This window comes from Danaus plexippus, chromosome Z (genome assembly GCF_018135715.1).
Source record: "Danaus plexippus chromosome Z, MEX_DaPlex, whole genome shotgun sequence".
Lineage (NCBI taxonomy): Eukaryota > Metazoa > Arthropoda > Insecta > Lepidoptera > Nymphalidae > Danaus > Danaus plexippus.
In genome coordinates this window covers 12553192-12571792 of record NC_083559.1, presented here as the reverse complement: position 1 = coordinate 12571792, position 18601 = coordinate 12553192, and the positions used below count along the sequence as shown (strand labels likewise).

The window sequence follows — 18601 nt, the reverse complement described above, 5'->3', positions numbered from 1 at the left end:
TTTATTTGTTGAATGTGTCCATGACATGAAAAAAATTTACCATTAGGTCCGAAAAGCAATGCGGTTCTCAGACTTTCAAAGTACCCACAAAAAAATAATTAATTATAAATAAAACAAAATAACTTTTAAAAAGTTGCTTATATTCGTTGTAAAAAAATGTTTCGTTTACAGAACTCAAGAGATTTATAATTCATAGACATATGTACAGTTTTAAAAATAAACTTTCGTTCTTTTTCATTGAAATCCACATATTCTATACCTCATCCACAACTAAACTTACGCATATATTGTATTCTAACATATTTGTACCTAACGACGTAAAAGCGAATTCAGTATTTACGTAGGAACAACTTTTCATTAACATTAGAGCTATAAACATAAAAAACATATATATTCCGCGTTACCTAAATTTAATTATAAAATAATAATAATAATAAACCTATAATAAAATAAAATCACATGATAATTTTTTTTGGTAATTTCAAACGAACATGATATCTGATTTTACACAAACACAAAATAATTTTGCCATTTCTTATAATAATTATAACAATGTAACCATGACATTCAGAACCCATATTTATTATTCAGGTTTGTAACAACCTCTTCATCCAAATCAACAGTCTTACAAGCCTCTTCTAGTTTCATTATCGTAGTGTATCTTTTCAATGCGCGAATGTTACCGATCACAATAAACTTGTGTTTCGCACGCGTCACGCTAACCGCCAGACGACGTTTGTCGTTCAGGACTTCGTTTTCCTGGAATAAAAAAAAAAATAAAGGCTATATATGTATATATATTCATTACATGATTATTCTAAATTATTTGGCTGTATTAATTATTAAAATAAGAATACCTGTTTAAATAGTGATATACTTGAATTTACAAAATATAAGTAAATAAATTTTGCTTCCGGCTAATATGTACGTGTTTGTAATGAAATTAATGATAAATACTGAGAAATTGCACGTACCTTGACTTTTCTTAAATTATCATCTTTTCTTGTACAAGAGTATATTATGACACTTTTATCTCTGCCTTGGAACTGATCTACAGTACTGGCTTCGACTTGTGTACCGTCCAGGACGCGTTTCAGCAAAGTGACTTGATCACGGTACGGAGCTATCACCCCTATATCTGACGCTGATATACCCGCCTGAAAAACAAAATACAATGGATAGATGAAAATAATATTTTCGGATTACTGCGCGTATTTTATTATGTGATTTTAATCTCATCCGCCCGTGACCACGGTTGCTGCAAAGTAACCAAAACATCGGGAGTATGTAGTTTTTAAATATAATATAATACGCGTAGTAATCCGAAAAAATATTAGTTTCATTTAAATGAATATTCGTGAAAGTTTTAGCTCTCCTTACAATATATAATTTCATTTACAAAAGACATTAAATAATTTCTTTCACTTCATTCAATAGACTGCTCATTGGGGTTCGGATTAATAATAGATTTTAAAAGAAGTTGTTTCTGCTTTTATGACAAGCAATCATTATTCCAGTGAATTACCAGGAAAGGCATGTATGTGGATAAGGAGATAAGAAAAAAAATTCACAAGTTACCAACTTTGTTAACAAAAATGACATTATATTTTTGTTAACTATATTAACTATCTTGTTTTTACACACCATGTAAAAAAATTATGGGTTGTTCTACGACACGTATAAGTACCTACCTGTTTTAAAATTTTAATCACAGCTAGCACAACCACAGCTTCGTCTTTATTGTTCAAAGTCTTAGAAGCGTCTTCAGATAATTCCATCTTTGTATTAAGGAAAACGGCCGCATCTTCGGGTTCCGGACTGCACACAGTCGTAATCCATTGATCCGAAGAGCTTTCTGACAGTTTCTATAACATGTACAAAATATAAATTAAGGCTATACAAATAACTAGTTATTAATAATATAGGTATTCCTTTACTGGCAAGACTTAATCATTATTTTTCTTACCATTTTATTTATATTAAGTGCTGCCTTTGCTACAGTTTCATTGGCACATTTAAGTCTATTGCTGTACGCAATTTTATTGGCGAGATCTGCTAAAGGTTGGTTCATTCTGTATTGGAGGCTTAGAGTACACGTCGTTCTATCCTTCATCAGGCTATGGAATAAGCTCACCTCCATTCCTAGAAACCTGAAAGACAAAATAAGTTGATATTCTATGTTAATTCTGATATATTTTATATAAATTAATCTCAAAACAGAATATTGTTGTATAGTTATTACAATAACGACGTATTGCGTATAAATCTTGGGATATAATAGCTCTGTATGGGAATAGTCATATCAGTTCCGAAATAAGGATAGTAAAGAGATATGCTTTAGTTTATATTGTCATTATATTATTATATTAAATCTTATAATTGTTTACTTAGCATCTCTACTCCTGACGACTGGCGGTAGTTGTTCGGGATCTCCAACTAACACGAATTTATTCGCAGCAAACAACGGACGGAGGACTGTGCTTTGTAATACCTGGAAATTATAGTGAGTAATATATTTAATAACGTTCATATTATGGCGGGATATTTCGCTAATTTCTACATAAAGTTATCTTTTTTTTTATTTTTTATTGGACTCTCATTATGCATGTATTGTTATAAAAAAAATATTCACTTGTGTCGCTTCATCCACAATACAAAAGTCGAATGTATTCTTCGACAGCAACGCGTGAGACGCTCCGAGACATGTGACTCCTACCACTTGCTGTAACAAGACATTGTCAATATAATACTTATTATAAAAATTATTTACGAATTATATAGATTGTTGTCTTAAATAGATACTACAGGAATATTTTCAGCGAAGTTAACATAAATCCAGGAAGAAATTTTCCTGAAATATCCGCATATAGTTTGTATGTATTTATTTCTATACCACTGAGTTATAAAGGTTGGTCAACTGTTCCACTGTGGTGCACTCTTTGACCGCCGCAGACACTGATACTCGCGACGAAGTACCAACACGCAGTACTTTTAGAGATGAAGGTAGTCTGAAATTAACATTAAACAATTAATTCTGGATGACATATTTGTTTAAATATTATCGAATAAAATTGTTCTTACGAATATGATAATTGTGTCACGGCCAGAGCAACCTGGCTTACATATAATATTTGTAATCGAAATTTAAAATCTCATACATATTTCTATTAAATAACTTTATATATATTCTTCATTTATATCAGTTATGTTCATAAAAATTATAATTAAATTCATTGGAGATTAATCGTCTAGTAAGTATTTCGTTATATTTAAGGTAGTTATTGTTCATTGATGAGTATTTAAGTTAGTTTCATACCTGCTAAGCAGTGTATCGACGGCTGAATGTGTGTGAGCGGTGACCAACACACGCATACCCAATGAACACAGCAGTTGAATCAGCGCACACAGAGTTTGAGTCTTCCCTGGAAACATACGATAGTTTGCATGTTTGTTACACAATTAGATTAAACATAGCATTTATGACATTTGGTACTTATATGTATATATTGGCATGGAATATAGGTAAATAACTTATCCGTGAGAACATTTTATTAGGTGGTCTGGATTGTTTTATTCCTAAAATAAGATTACTGTTTTACTTTAATGGTTTCAGTAGTAAAATTTTTATTTTTTTAGACGGTACAATTATTATATTATTTTATCCAACAATATTTTTGTATTCCTACAGGAAAGGAATCCTATGTATATATCATTACCAGTGCCAGGTAACCCCTGCAAAAGAACATAATCATCGCACTCCAACACTCTTAGTACTGCTGCCTGTTGTTCCTCGTTCAGTGTGACGAGTAACTCCTTACTCAGCTTGTGTACACGGGGCGGCAGCTTCTGTGTGAACGTTGGACTTTCTTTATCTATTATTAATCTGAAATAACGTAACATATGTACATATATAAACTTTTTTAATGTAATGGTTGAGTATTTATTTATTAAGTATAAAAATTATAGAAGTCAAAGCTCAGTCTGAGCTTTCTTTTTATGATTTTATACACATCATTGAAACGATCTGTTTGATAATTCAATTACTTTAGAAACATATTATATATAAATATATATTTATACATATATTTATTTAATTTGTTTTTTCGGTAGTCAATTCTGGTATCAGAATACTGACATATAAATGATATGTATAATAAATAAATATGCATTACTTTCTTAATTTCGAAGCTTGGTGGGTGTCTTCCATAAGCAGACCGAGGTTAGTTAGGTTTTGTACAGTCGTAGCGTAACTTTCGTAGATGTCGATGTGGTATTTAGTGTTCCTTGACAGACGAAGTGATAGGTCTCTGGAAAATATATTACTGTATATATAATTTGGAAATAGAAATAATAAAAAAATAATTTAGGAAAACAATTAAAAATTATATTCTTATTAAACTTTAAGATAATGTTAAAAAATATAAAGTTGGTAGAGTTATTATATCCTCACTTTTTTCTTACATAAACGACTGTTTGCTTCGCTGTTACAATATAAATTAATTACTATTGTTAGGTATACATACATTTTTTAATTACTCTCGAATGACAGACAACCAGTTTGTCAATTACAACTCGTTATAAGGATACCTTATATTGAGAAAAGATAAGGTATTGTTATATTCCCTAATTATCTTTCTTCAATCAAGCAATTAACTCTATATAATCTTTCACAAGCTATTAAACGTTAAAAAATATTCTAATTTTAATTTAAAGAAACATCTTTTTTTCTTTTGCCTTTTAGTGTATATGAAGTAAGTTTTTACCTGTCCAATAATATTTGCAATTCTTTGGAGTCGCTTAATGTAACCGCTCCGGCTGCAACCCAGGGTCTATTATCTATGCTCACTATAGAAAAATCACCTGCTTGTGGTCCTTTAATATACTGCGTACCACTGAGCGTCTCTGAAAACAACCACAAATATAAAGATGCTTTATATTATATGAATAGATTATAATATTGTGTGTGTGTTATTCAGTTATGGAAAAACTACCCAACCCATTTTAGGGTATACATATATATAGATTTCATAGGCCTGAGAAGGATTACTGCCTGTTTTTTTATGTAACAAATACCGCCTGTCCTAAAGATATAAATATATTATAGAATACTTCAAATTTACAAGCAAACCAGAGAGTGAAATCTAGTATTGAAATTGATATTACTAATATTAATAAGTAATATATATAGTAGTAACACCTGTTTTTGTTCCGTTTCTAATGAAGACATGTAAGTATCTGCCGTTGGAACTTGAAACACGACTCAGAGTTAAATTCGGAGCACAACTTCCACGTTTAGATCTGTAATATACAATTATTTTAACGAATAAATCCCAAATGTTCAAAATAAAGGTGTAAAACATTATACACAAAGTTATAAGCTTTGTATTGAATATTTTTGAATCAATAACAAAATCTGTCTGTCAATATTACATGTTATAAACATTCACAAGGGTCACTCAATACTGGTCAAAATAAATTAAAGGAGATTTTTTTTATTAATTTCACCAACCCATGATAGCAAACCACATTAACCCATATAATAGAACAGTATTTTGTTTATGACTTAGTAATTATTTACGGACGTACCGAATATCAGTGCTATCAGTCCACAGGGCGTGTATTGGTGACGTCATCAGCTGCATTTTCTCCTCTACACGAAGTAAGCTCGCCCATTTAAGGAAGTACTGTATATGTTCAGAGGAAAGGTGTCCCAGGGCTGTACTTTTGAGTTTGCTTAAAGGGTGGCCACTTGGTACTGTAGGTCCATTTGTATGCCTGAAAAATATTATTATAAAATATTATATTTTTATCAGACAGATTTTGACTTCGTGACGCTTGTGTTTTAAGGCGCATTTTCATTGGTCGATAAGTCGGTAGTTAGCTCGATTGCGGGGAGTACCCGCATGCGAGCTAACTACCAATGAAATCCACTGGTCGATAACTCGGTCGATTAAACGTGTGCGGGTGATATCCGCATTCCGGAATAACGGAATTCGCATGCGTTATAGAAATCACCCGCACCCCGTATGCGGGCTCTGACGACCAGTGAAAACGATAAACTCTTTGCGGGCCCTATGGCATGCGTTACAGAAATCTCCCGCACCCCGAATGCGGGCCTTATCGACCAATGAAAATATGCCCTTATTTCATTGGCTACTCTAACTAATTATTGATTTATTTATTTTAGAGTAATAAATATAAAAAGTAAATAGATAACTTACCACAAATGTAATGAACACAGAGTGAGATATGCACATTTAGAGCAGGCAGAGTGATGATTCACCGGTTCTGGCAAACTTTGGTGGTACTTCCCCAAATCTTCGATATCCGTTAACTCGTCTGTGGAATCATATTATTTAAAATAGCCCAAACAAATGTTAGATCTCTGTTAGATATATGTATAATAATTGTTTTGGTAGACACCTTGAGACGTATCATTCGGTCCTGCTGCTAGATGTTGGACGAGCTCATTACGAAGCATCACCAGGTCTCGTCTCTCCGGATAATCACAATTAACTTCAGTGATGTTTATCTTGTCCCTGAAATATTGATTAATTGGAAATTATTGTACAAGCAGACAGGCGGCCAAGATAAAATCATGTTCAAATAGATCAAATATAGAAGCTTAAATTTAAAATGCTATACAATGTTATCCGTTACGAGATTCTTTGAATAGAGTTTAAGAGATGATAAAGCTGAATGATGATGAGACTAACTTTAGATACAACAACAGGCCCCTCTGGTCCCCCCTGGCCGGATCCTTCCCTTCGAGGACACTCATCATCATACCATATAATACTAGCTGTCCTGTATGCTCTGCGGAAACACTTGCTCGACCGCTCTTTAACTCCAATGGTACTGTTGTGGTTTTGTCTGATAAAAAAAAAATTATTACTACAAAAATCATGGAATCCATATATGCATATATTTTAAAAAAAGAATATTGAGAATATTAATTAGTAATTACTATAACACACAATAAATTCTAATAAAATTTAATACTGGCATTCTAAAAAATTATTATTTTTTTATTAGTTATAGTAGAAAAAAAAAGCACCTTTTCTATTGTGAATCGTGACTTCGAGTGTTGCATCAATTTTGCCTTTCAAACCCATCTGAGGACAGCAAACATTCTCTTCTATGTCTAAAACTTTCTCTACTTTACCTTTCCACTGATATTTCTTTGAGTCAATCTGAAAAAATATTTATTAATAGATATTCAACTATATATTAATATATATTCAAAACATTACATACCATTTTATCATTAACCACATACATCTGCATAAATTCCGCCAGCGGTTCTAAATACACCTGCATGTTTGTTCTCACATCTGCCTCCGTTATCCCAGCATCAAACAACATCTCAATGGATTCCTTAATTATATTTTCACATAAAACTTTAATTTGTGGCACATTTGAAATTTTCTGAGTTAAAGCTCTCTGTACCATTTCGTGAACCAATGTACCAATTGTCATCTGAAAAATATTCATTTAATTCAATCAAATAATGAGACAGTTATTTTAAATGTGGTATTACAGATCAAAAAAAAAAAATTGTGCATTTAAAATACTACCATGTTACTTTTAACTATAGTTAACTTGCCAAGAGAATGTTTAGTTTCAGTAACAATTTTATTATAACCATTGTTTTTCTAATATTATGCAATACACATGCATTTTTTTTTTTTATTAACATAAGAATTAAACAGAAATAAATAATAAATTGCAGATTTCCATCCATCAACAATTTTTTTATTTTTATTAAAACTAATTAACTCTTAAGGAAGAACATTACAATTTTAGTTTTTTAAAAGAATATTTAACTGTCTTGTTTAATTGAAGTAATAAATGATGTCCCTCACAGTAACTGATGCAGAATCAATTCCCTTCCATCTTTCTTGTAACACAGCTTTCCGTCTACAGAACACACCAGAGACGACACTGGTTGAAGATATTAAATGGTCTGGCCTCAACACAAGGAGACCTTGCGTATTATTTATTCTAAACCGACCAGACGAGTCTCGAGATGCCAGAATGCTAACTATATCCCCGGTTTGAAGGTATGTGTTCAACCTGAAATATTTGTATGTATTTATTAATAGTGAAGAATTCTCTCAAACATTAAAAACCTCACTTAATTTATGCTTCAATAACATTACATAAGTTTCTTATTTAATCAAATAATTATATTAATAGTACTAATTACCAATTTCCCTCTATGAAAACAGTTCCTCTATTATTTATATTATTTTTCAATATGATTTCAAATGACTGTGGATGTTTTATGATATCAAGTATCTTACACCTCTGCATGGTCGTCAAATCCAAATCATCTTTGATATCCTTAAAATAATAAAGAGTACATGCAGCATAGAAATGAATATAAGAATATTTATAAAATTATAATATTAATTAAAATATAATAAACCTCTAAATCAAAGTCGTCTATGAATATATCATCGATTTCAGCACGACTAATCCTCTGTTCATTGGAGCTGGAACCATCGTGTGATGGTTGTGAGTTGATATCATTTTGTGATATATTTGGGTCATTCGACAAATCTGTAACCAAATAAAAAAAAATCATAATTATGCATAAAATAAATTATGATAGTTTTAATAAATATTGAATGAAATATGTATTTATTAATAAAGTGCTATGAAGAGTTTTAATATTACCAGTTGAACTACAAGTTATTTCAATTTTTCTATTACATATATTTTCCTTTTGATTCATTGATTCAAGCTCATAATGTTTTGATATATTTTCAACATTACTTTCCTTGTTTAAACTTAAGCCACTTTTGCAGCTTAAAATATTTTTCTTCTTAGGCGACTTCACTTTTATAGCATCATGTTCTATATGTTTGCCTTTCAAATCGTTTAAGGTATTTGTATCCATCCTTAACTTTTTAGTAGTATTATTATCGGAACTAAATTTCCCTGTTACTTTATGTGAAATTGAGTCTAAGTGAATTTTTGAGGGTGAATGGGCTTTTCTTTTAAGTGTCTTAGATTTTCCTTCTGAACAGGCTTCTTGATTACGTGTTTTATTAAGGTCTGAGGCATTTCCAAAGAAATTTAGGATTGTCTGCTGCTTATTTGGAGCTGATTTCTAAAAATGGCAAAAGGGAAAATTAATAAAGATTATTCAATGAATTTTATATAATGAACATTTGTATTATTTTAAACTATATTCTATACCTTTTTGGAACTCGAACTTTCTTGCATATTATTAATTATATTTATTTTCTGTGTTATATTATTAACATGTAAGTATCGATTTCTTATAATATTTGTTATCAACTTTCGTGTTATTCCCGCGCTGTCAAACTTGATGTTCACATTTTAGATACTTTCTGGAGGATAGACTTTTCAGTATTCAAGACACAAAATTTATTTTTGTTTACTTCAATTAATGCTTTTGATTTTTTTAATCAGTTTTGTAAATTTTTTATTAATTTGGTTATTCAAAGAATCTATTTTATTAGTTAAAAAATCTGCCATTGACAATTTGACAGAGAACTTGACAGGTTTTGATATATATTGAAATGTGTTTATACTTTATATTTGAGGTTATCAATAATTGAAACCAGGGTTTTATTTGTATAAATTTAATGCTGTTTACATAAAAACTACGGTATCAAAATGGCTCGAAGACCAGAACATCAAGCACCACCCGAAATTGTAAGTATTTAAACATTTATTGTCATATTTATGTAAGTAATTGTTCCACATTATAATTATCATTTCATTTTAGTTTTATAATGAAGATGAAGCGAGAAAGTATACACAAAAGTAAGTTGATAACTTTAAAAAGTCCTTATATTCTTTAATAGATAACTAATTTCAGTTTAAACACATTCCTAATTCCTCCTTGCAGCACAAGGATCATAGACATTCAGGGGCAGATGACTGAAAGATGCATAGAATTATTGATACTTCCTGAAGATACCCCATGTTTGCTGTTGGATATTGGATGTGGATCAGGCTTATCCGGAACTGTATTAGAAGAAAATGGACACATGTGGATTGGATTAGACATTTCCCCTGCCATGTTAGGTATTTTGACTTATATTTTTTCCTATGTGTATACCTTATAAATTAAATCATACTTCTTTCTTGCAAGTTAAATATTAATCTTATATTTTTTTAATAGATGTAGCTTTAGAGAGGGAGACCGAGGGTGACCTCATTCTTTCAGACATGGGTCAAGGAGTGCCATTTAAGGCTGGCAGCTTTGATGGTGCAGTCTCTGTGTCTGCTATACAGTGGCTGTTTAATGCAGACAAAAAATCACACAATCCAGTCAAAAGACTTTATAATTTCTTCAGTTCTTTATATGCCTCACTGGTATGATCATTGATTTTACTATGTATCACATATTGATTATCATAACACTTATATGTTGAATTCTTACATACATATATTTTTTTTGTAATTAGTGTAATAAAACAAATTCTATTTTTAGTCGAGGTCAGCTAGGGCGGTGTTTCAATTTTACCCTGAAAATGAGAGTCAATTAGATCTGTTAACATCTCAAGCCATGAAGGCAGGTTTCTATGGAGGAGTTGTTGTTGATTACCCAAACTCGGCTAAGGCTAAGAAATTCTTCTTAGTGTTAATGACGGGAGGTGCAGCACCTTTGCCTCAAGCTCTTGGTAAATTAATATGAGTATTACATTATCATAAAACACTGAAGTTATTCAATTGCAAATTGTTTAAAAAACAAATAAATTTACAGGTACAGATGAAAGTAATAATTCATTACAAGTTAAATATGCTAAAAGGGAAGCCATGAGAGCTGCAAGAGGGAAACCTTTAAAAAATACTAAAGCTTGGTTACTAGAGAAAAAGGAAAGGAGAAGGAAACAGGGCAAGGATACGAAACCCGATACTAAATACACTGGAAGGAAGAGAAGTGGAAGATTCTGATTCTTTACTATTTATTAAAAACTAAGATACAATAAATATATATACATATTTTATTTATTTCTTAATGACATATTTCCACACTGTATCCACACCGTGTCCTATAGTCTCTATAGGCACCATATTTGGTAACGGAAATCTGCAAGCCACTACAACTGTACCATCGCTAGCTTCTTGCAGCAGCTTTTTCTCAAATTCCATCATCATCTGCTCGACACCAAAAATCACTATGTTGTTATAGGGTAACAAATTGAAAGTCCATAGATTCTTCCTGTAGAATCTAGTCTCATTGTATTGTTTGTTTAAAAGAGCTGACATTCTAGAGTAAAGTACCAAAATTGGATTCAATTCCACACCAACAGCCTTGAAACCTAATTTCGCCGCTGTGAACACTATTCTGCCATCACCAGAACCCACATCCAAGAGTCTTCCACTATGGCCTTTTAAGGCATTACATACACCCAACAATTGTTCTGTGGTGGCTGGTACATAAGGTAAACAAATTTTTCTGAAGGCCGGCGACACGAACGGTATACATACAACACTTACTCCGATTGCTAATCCACCTGTACCATAAATTAAAACTTTTCCTACTGGTGATAATTTACTTAATCTTCTATATTCTGTGTCATTTGCAATTTCAATATCCATTTTATATAATGATAACTAGGCATACAAATACTATTTTTAATTCATGGTGCCAAATGATAAAACGGGGATTGTCAAGAGTCAGATGACAACAAATGTCATCCTAGTAGCTGTCGGTGATTTGAAAGACACATGGACGATAGTCACTAAAAATACGCAACGATCTGAAATACACATTGAAATATAATTTTGATTAACATAATACTCGGAAATGTTATCTTTTATAATAATTGACTATTTTATTTAAATACACCCGACTGCCAAAAAAATAGTTTTCTATATGTTAAGGGATTCTTTCTGAAATTTTTTGTTTTTACTTCGTTCATTTTGGAAGTGTTAAGTAATCAAATTTATATATGGTCGTTAATATTTTTTTTATGTCAATTTATTCTTAGCTACATACATACAAAATAAGATTTTAATATTTCTAGACTTGTCCTCAGACTTCAGTGTCCCTGTCTTTACATAGAGTTTTTCATGTGGGTGAGTGACGTAGGTGACACAATAATTTTCGCCGGACGAGAAATCATAATTTCCTATTTGAAAAATATTTAATTATAAAAATGACTGCATTTGAGGAATTTGGAATGCTTCCTGAACTAGGGAAGGCGATAGATGAAATGGAATGGACCCTTCCTACCGACGTTCAAGCTGAGGCAATTCCTCTTATTCTTGGTGGTGGAGACGTTCTTATGGCAGCCGAGACTGGTAGTGGTAAAACCGGCGCTTTTTGTCTGCCAATACTTCAGATAGTTTGGGAAACATTAAAAGATATTCAAGACGGTAAAACTAGTAGAATAATACAGGCTGTATCAGGAGAGTGTACAATGTCTTTCTTTGATCGTACTGAGGCTCTAGCTGTAACTCCAGATGGATTGCGATGTCAGTCTAGACATTTTAATGCATGGCATGGATGCAGAGCCACTAAAGGTATACATACTAAAGGTGTCTATTATTATGAAGCTACTGTCACTGATGAAGGATTGTGCCGTGTTGGCTGGTCAGCACCAGGTGTACGTATATATGACGTTGAATCATAATTGGCTTTATTTTAAATTTCATTTTTTCTATTCAATATATTTTTTAATGTGAACATATATTGTGCAACTATTGAATTTTATAAATAAATTTTTTATAATAATTATAAAATATATTTACTACCACAGGCTAACCTGGATCTTGGGACAGACCGGCTTGGTTTTGGATTTGGTGGCACTGGGAAAAAATCAAATTGTAAACAATTTGATGACTATGGAGAGGCTTATGGCAAGAATGATGTAATTGGTAAGTACAAAAAATTATTTTAAAATTTCTTACTGAAATAAATCCAATTTTACTTGTTTATATTGCTTTTCTTATCTTTTTGTGAATTTATAACCTTTTGTCAATTTAAAAATATTCTTACATGCAGGTTGTCTACTTAATCTAAACAATGGTGATATACGTTTTTACAAGAATGGTCAAGATTTGGGGTTGGCATTTAAACTGGATCAGTCTCGTAGATCAGACTGTTATTTCCCAGCCGTGGTGCTGAAGAATGCGGAAATAAGTTTTAATTTTGGCAACACACCCTTTAAGGTACTGATAATTTTCCATACATCCATTTTAATAACTAGAAAATTGTGTTCAATCTTTAGTTTGTTATAAATCCTAATAAATATCTTATAATAAATTAAATTAAATTGTATATAAAATATACTTATATAATATTATATTAGATATATATGTCTAAATTAAAATATTTTATTTGTCAGTTGTCTACTGACTATTAATAAACAATATTGTTTTAGTATCCACCTAACTGTGAACACATTGCTATAGCAAATGCTCCAAGAGAATATGTCAAAAACAACCCAGTTTGTTCTGTGGCATGTGAAGGAGCAAAACAAGTAAATAATGCACCCCAGGCTATTATAATTGAGGTAAAAAAATTACAAGACTTCGGCTATGTACTTCATTTATTTGTTAATAAAAAAGTTTTTGTTCAATTCCAGCCATCACGAGAGTTAGCAGAACAAACATGCAATCAGATTACACTGTTCAAGAAGTATATAGATAATCCAAAAATAAGAGAGCTTTTAGTCGCGGGTGGTATAAATGTGAAGGATCAAATAAGTCAACTCAATGCTGGTATAGACATTGTTGTTGGCACACCCGGCAGGATTGAAGATCTCATTCAAGGAGGTTAGATGTCTATTTATTAATAATAGTCACTGTACAGTCTATTTTTTAAAATTCATTGATAGGACCAGATATGTTTAAAATAGTTTTTATTAATGTTGGACCATTTAGATTTTTCAGAGTTACTCCCCATGACATATGTCAATTGTTATTTAACATCACATAATATCATATTTAAAAATTGTTAAATTTAAAATATAGATCACATATTATTTTAATTTTTTTTTTCTGTAAATAACATAAGCTAGGTATATATTTAGATTTATTTAACTCAGGGTCCCAAAACGGAGATAGTAATTTTCACAACATGCTTAATTTTATGTATTTTTACAATATTTTATTTTTAATTACACAAATTAAAGTTTTGATAATTATATCTTCAATACAATTCAATGAAGTTTTTCACACATACATCATAAAACTATTGATTAAATTTGATAACAAAAAAAAATGTCTTAAAATTCATAAAGACTATGCCAACCTTAAAAAAAATATATATTTAATATCCTCTTATTTATTTAAATGTTATTATATTTGTACTGATTTTCATTATAAGTTTTAAAGCATTCAGTGAAATAAATAAGAAACAAAAAAAAAATTTTTTAAGTAAATTAATTTTCGTAAAAGAGAAATGCCACGTAACTTGCGTTACCAGATGATTTTGATGATTTAATGAAAAAAAAAATGTTATGAAGGCTACCTGGCTCTAACCCACTGTCGGTTCTTTGTGCTGGATGAGGCTGATGGGTTGCTCAAGTCTGGTTGCGGCGACATGATCGAACGTCTCCATAGACAGATACCGAAGGTCACTTCAGACGGGAGACGCCTCCAGATGGTTGTCTGCTCTGCTACATTACACGCTTTCGAAGTTAAGAAAATGGCGGTATGTTATCATATCTGTTGCTTATAAGCACTTAGTACGTCTGAAGAACTCTCGCTCGTTAGCTAACGTATAACCTATAAGTCATAGTTGATGATCGTTACATAATTGTTATTTTTATTATGTAACTCGAACTATTTAAACCAATTGAAAAATAAACAAGATGAATGAGAACAATGTAAGTAAAAAGTTACTCTAGTCTGCATAATGTATGAAATAATCTAAAAGTTTGTATTGTCCTTCAGGAAAAACTGATGCATTTCCCCACATGGGTGGATCTGAAAGGCGAAGATTCAGTGCCGGAGACAGTTCATCATGTCGTGGTGAATGTTGATCCACAGGAAGACAAATCCTGGGAGACAGCACAGAAGTTTGTTATTATTGCTAACATTAAATCGCAACGCAATAAAAAAGCTAGGATTTTTTTATCCTTTGGATAGCAATACGCTATAGTGTAGAAGGGTCACATAAAAAGAAGTTTGATTTAGAATATTTTCTAGCTCTCTTAATTTATATTGAAGCTAGTATGTAATATATTTTTAATAAAAATGAAATTATTAAACATTGAAATTTTTTTTTTTTTACAGAAAAATACTGACCGACGGTGTTCATGCCAGAGACAATATAGATAACATGTCGCCGGAGACCCTGTCGGAGGCTGTGAAGGTACTCAAAGGAACGTACTGTGTACGAGCCATCAGAGCACACAAGATGGACAGGTTTGTATAACAAAGATAATTTAACTCATTATGTATAGGAAAGCCGATCATCTATACTAATAAATAAAATGACAAGTGCCTGTCTGTAATTTCGAAATGATAGATTTTCGCTAAACCCCTTTTAATGAAAGTTAGCTGCATGAAGAATGTAGTTTTAAACACTTTTGTTCGTCTGTCTGTTTGTTCCGGCTATTATCTGGAACGATTGGCCGAGTTTGAGGGGATTTTCGCTCTAGCTTGGTAGTTTCGTAAGGAGTAAATTAGGCTACTTTTTAAACAACTTCAACAATGAGATAATTGTTAATTCGACTACATGTTTGTTATGCTATTACTCCTTCAATTATAGAACTATTCACAATTATTTTTTTTTATTCAAACGGCCAAGGGTCCGAGATAGTTCATTTGTCACCAGACCTAAATAATTCAAATAATACCTCGAATATAGTAACGCGTATCAAAGGGGATGTGATGGGTTCGTTGGCGCGTTCAAAGCCTCAATACGTTTAAATTTTAATATATCTACGCGGTCACAGATCTTAGCTACGTCTTATTTGTCTACGTCCGATGAAAAGTCTTATTATCATTTACTTCATTATTATCTTAATCATTGTAAACAGTTGTAACATAATCCGAGTGTTTTCTTTCATATATCATTATTCAGAGCCATAATCTTCTGCCGTACGAAGCTGGACTGTGATAACATGGAGCGGTTCTTGAAGTCTTTCGGTGAAGACTTCTCTTGTGTATGTCTTCACAGTGATAGAAAACCCAAGGAGAGGAAAGAAAACCTTGAGATGTTCAAACAGAGCCGCGTCAAATTTCTCATATGTACAGACGTAGCGGCTCGAGGAATCGATATATCCGGATTGCCTTTTAGTAAGTATTGAGAATGTGAAAAGAAATGGGGAATTTTTGAATTTAGAATTAATAAATTTTCTTGTATAATAATATAGTTATACTTAAGTAAATGTATAATTCGTTTCCAGTGATAAACATTACTCTACCTGATGAGAAGTCGAACTACGTTCATCGCATTGGTCGTGTTGGTAGAGCTGATCGTATGGGTCTGGCCATAAGTCTGGTCGCCACTGTACCCGAAAAGGTAGGCCGTTTTATATATATGTATAATATTTATGTATTTCTGTGTGCATGAGTAGGAACATAAGCTACATCATTACATATTAAAATGAATGATGACCAGGATCTGCAGTCTAATCTACAAATGAATTAAAAATCAATGAGTAAATACAGATAAAAAAAAATATGGATACATAAGATTAAGATTTAAGGTAATTAAGAAGAAGATGATTAACAAAAAAAATCTTGTTTATGGTAAACGGTTGTATAAAATTTTCCAGCCAGATTATGTTATTTATGATCTTCTAAATATTTTATTGAAACATGTGAAATGCAGTTAGTTACCAGTTAGACAAATATTCTGTCATACATTTGGTTGTTGTAGGTGTGGTATCACGGTGAGTGGTGTTCCTCCCGCGGCCGGAACTGTTGGAACACAAATTTGAAGGACGAACGGCCAAAAGGCTGCTGTATGTGGTACCAGGAATCCCAGGTATATATATAATTTGCAAAATTACTTGGCTCCCCTATTAAATTAATAGTTTTGGTTTTGGGATAAAATTTCGTACATTACGGTGATAGAATAGGAAAATAATATTTTGCACACAAACCAGATTCAATAGAAAAAAATGGTGACGAAAGGTTAGACTCACACAAAAAAATATTTCAATGAAAATATCTTTAAAAAAATCGTCTATATTAATAGATTTATAAAGATGAATATTAACAATACATGATGCCCCTTTTAGAAATCTAGATGTTTGTACTCAAATAAATCGAGATTTCTTTTCATAATATAAAACAATACTTCCAGACATTAAATCTGTTTTATCGTAGTTGTTTTTTGCTATGGCTTCATTGGAATCATGCAATATTTTGCCATTGTTAACGTTTATATTTTGCGGGCGATATAAAATCTCGACTACTGTGTGGAGAATACACTAAGGAGTTTGTCGAATGGACTAAAGGCTTTTTTTTTTTAAAGAAGACTTACATTTTTACCAGCACCTAGAACATCAAAAAATATATAAATAATAATCAAAACATGTTAGTCAGTATGTAATAGTTATTGTAGTTATTCATTAAATTGTTTACCATATTTCAGTATCTAGCCGACATTGAGGATCATTTGAATGTTACCATACAACAAATTGAGACTGACATGGTTGTTCCGTGCAATGAGTTTGATGGTAAGGTGGTATATGGACAGAAGAGGAAACAGATGAGCTCAGGGTATCAGGTACATACCTATTTAATTATTCATATTATATTATTTTTTTATAGTAATTTATTAGCCAAATATAATTAGTAATGATAATGGCTTTTGTAACTAATATATATTTTACTCTGATATATATTATTAAGTATTCATAATTATTGTAAAAATAATTCACTATATTTGTATGACATAGCTATAAATATATAAAATTATCTATTTTTTTGCAATCATTATTTTTATAGTCTGTTATTTTATGAAGGTTTAAATTCTATGTAACATGTTTCATAGATATTTTTTGTTTTAAGGATCATGTCAGTCAGATGGCGCCAAAGGTGCGGTCGTTGAAGGAATTAGAATCACAGGCTCAGGTGTGCTATTTAAGGATTCATTATAACGTCGATGTTATGTAAAATGCTAAATTATTACTCATTGTATTTAAACTTTAAACCATAATCTCCATACTTATAATAAAGGCTTTAAAAACTATTTATCATTTTTAAATCCTCTAAACGTAACCTTTTGTTGCTCCCCTCAATAAAATTAAAAGTTAGTGATATCGAAATAAATTCAAAAATACATTTGTTAATAATTTAATTTTGTTATCGAAAATAGTTTTGTATTAAAAAAGTTTCTTAAATTTTAGTTATACACATAACAGATAACAATAATAACCGATAAAATCAGCTTTACTGTTCAGTTCATATGTATATTACAATATTTTTAATGCTATGACTACATTCGCGCTGGAATCTTAAAATATTTTGCCAATGTCAAAGTTTTAATTTGTTGGACGAATTATAATAATTTTAAGTAGATAAGTATAATATGTAAATATACTAAATAGCAACAATTCCAAATGACACTGATTCTGACATTTTTCTTCGTTCTATTATTGTTTAAGCCCGATTAGATGCATTTTTTGCAGTAAAACCTCATACTTCT

The 18601-nt window shown here is 31.3% G+C and overlaps 4 protein-coding genes across 4 annotated transcripts; 2 read left to right on the top strand and 2 right to left on the bottom strand.

The window, feature by feature from the left end:
* Positions 1 to 140: 140 nt before the first annotated feature.
* Positions 141 to 9325, bottom strand: LOC116777212 (DNA replication ATP-dependent helicase/nuclease DNA2). The gene is made up of 23 exons (XM_032670621.2): positions 9208 to 9325; positions 8683 to 9118; positions 8432 to 8565; positions 8210 to 8346; positions 7866 to 8076; positions 7258 to 7479; positions 7058 to 7193; positions 6717 to 6873; positions 6424 to 6539; positions 6222 to 6339; positions 5587 to 5775; positions 5198 to 5298; positions 4764 to 4902; positions 4173 to 4307; positions 3717 to 3883; positions 3317 to 3422; positions 2894 to 3008; positions 2633 to 2722; positions 2388 to 2491; positions 1967 to 2150; positions 1692 to 1865; positions 975 to 1157; positions 141 to 759 (listed from the first exon to the last, which is right to left on the bottom strand). The coding sequence occupies exons 1-23, from the start codon at positions 9232 to 9234 to the stop codon at positions 568 to 570; spliced, it is 3573 nt and encodes a 1190-aa protein (XP_032526512.2). The 5' UTR covers positions 9235 to 9325; the 3' UTR covers positions 141 to 567.
* A 188-nt stretch (positions 9326 to 9513) lies between these two features.
* Positions 9514 to 10987, top strand: LOC116777840 (probable 18S rRNA (guanine-N(7))-methyltransferase). The gene is made up of 6 exons (XM_032671590.2): positions 9514 to 9690; positions 9764 to 9801; positions 9887 to 10065; positions 10163 to 10356; positions 10475 to 10664; positions 10748 to 10987. Exons 1-6 carry the CDS (start codon positions 9652 to 9654, stop codon positions 10936 to 10938), a joined length of 831 nt encoding a protein of 276 aa, XP_032527481.1. The 5' UTR covers positions 9514 to 9651; the 3' UTR covers positions 10939 to 10987.
* LOC116777841 (ATP synthase subunit C lysine N-methyltransferase) lies at positions 10933 to 11684 on the bottom strand. Its single transcript, XM_032671591.2, has one exon. The coding sequence runs from the start codon at positions 11584 to 11586 to the stop codon at positions 10993 to 10995; it is 594 nt and encodes a 197-aa protein (XP_032527482.2). The 5' UTR covers positions 11587 to 11684; the 3' UTR covers positions 10933 to 10992.
* Positions 11685 to 12050: 366 nt separating this feature from the next.
* Positions 12051 to 18145, top strand: LOC116777524 (ATP-dependent RNA helicase Ddx1). Its single transcript, XM_032671132.2, has 13 exons — positions 12051 to 12596; positions 12750 to 12867; positions 12995 to 13161; positions 13374 to 13505; positions 13578 to 13767; positions 14460 to 14647; positions 14890 to 15014; positions 15232 to 15363; positions 16025 to 16239; positions 16350 to 16465; positions 16826 to 16933; positions 17546 to 17680; positions 17965 to 18145. Exons 1-13 carry the CDS (start codon positions 12147 to 12149, stop codon positions 18067 to 18069), a joined length of 2181 nt encoding a protein of 726 aa, XP_032527023.2. The 5' UTR covers positions 12051 to 12146; the 3' UTR covers positions 18070 to 18145.
* The last annotated feature ends 456 nt before the right edge of the window (positions 18146 to 18601 follow it).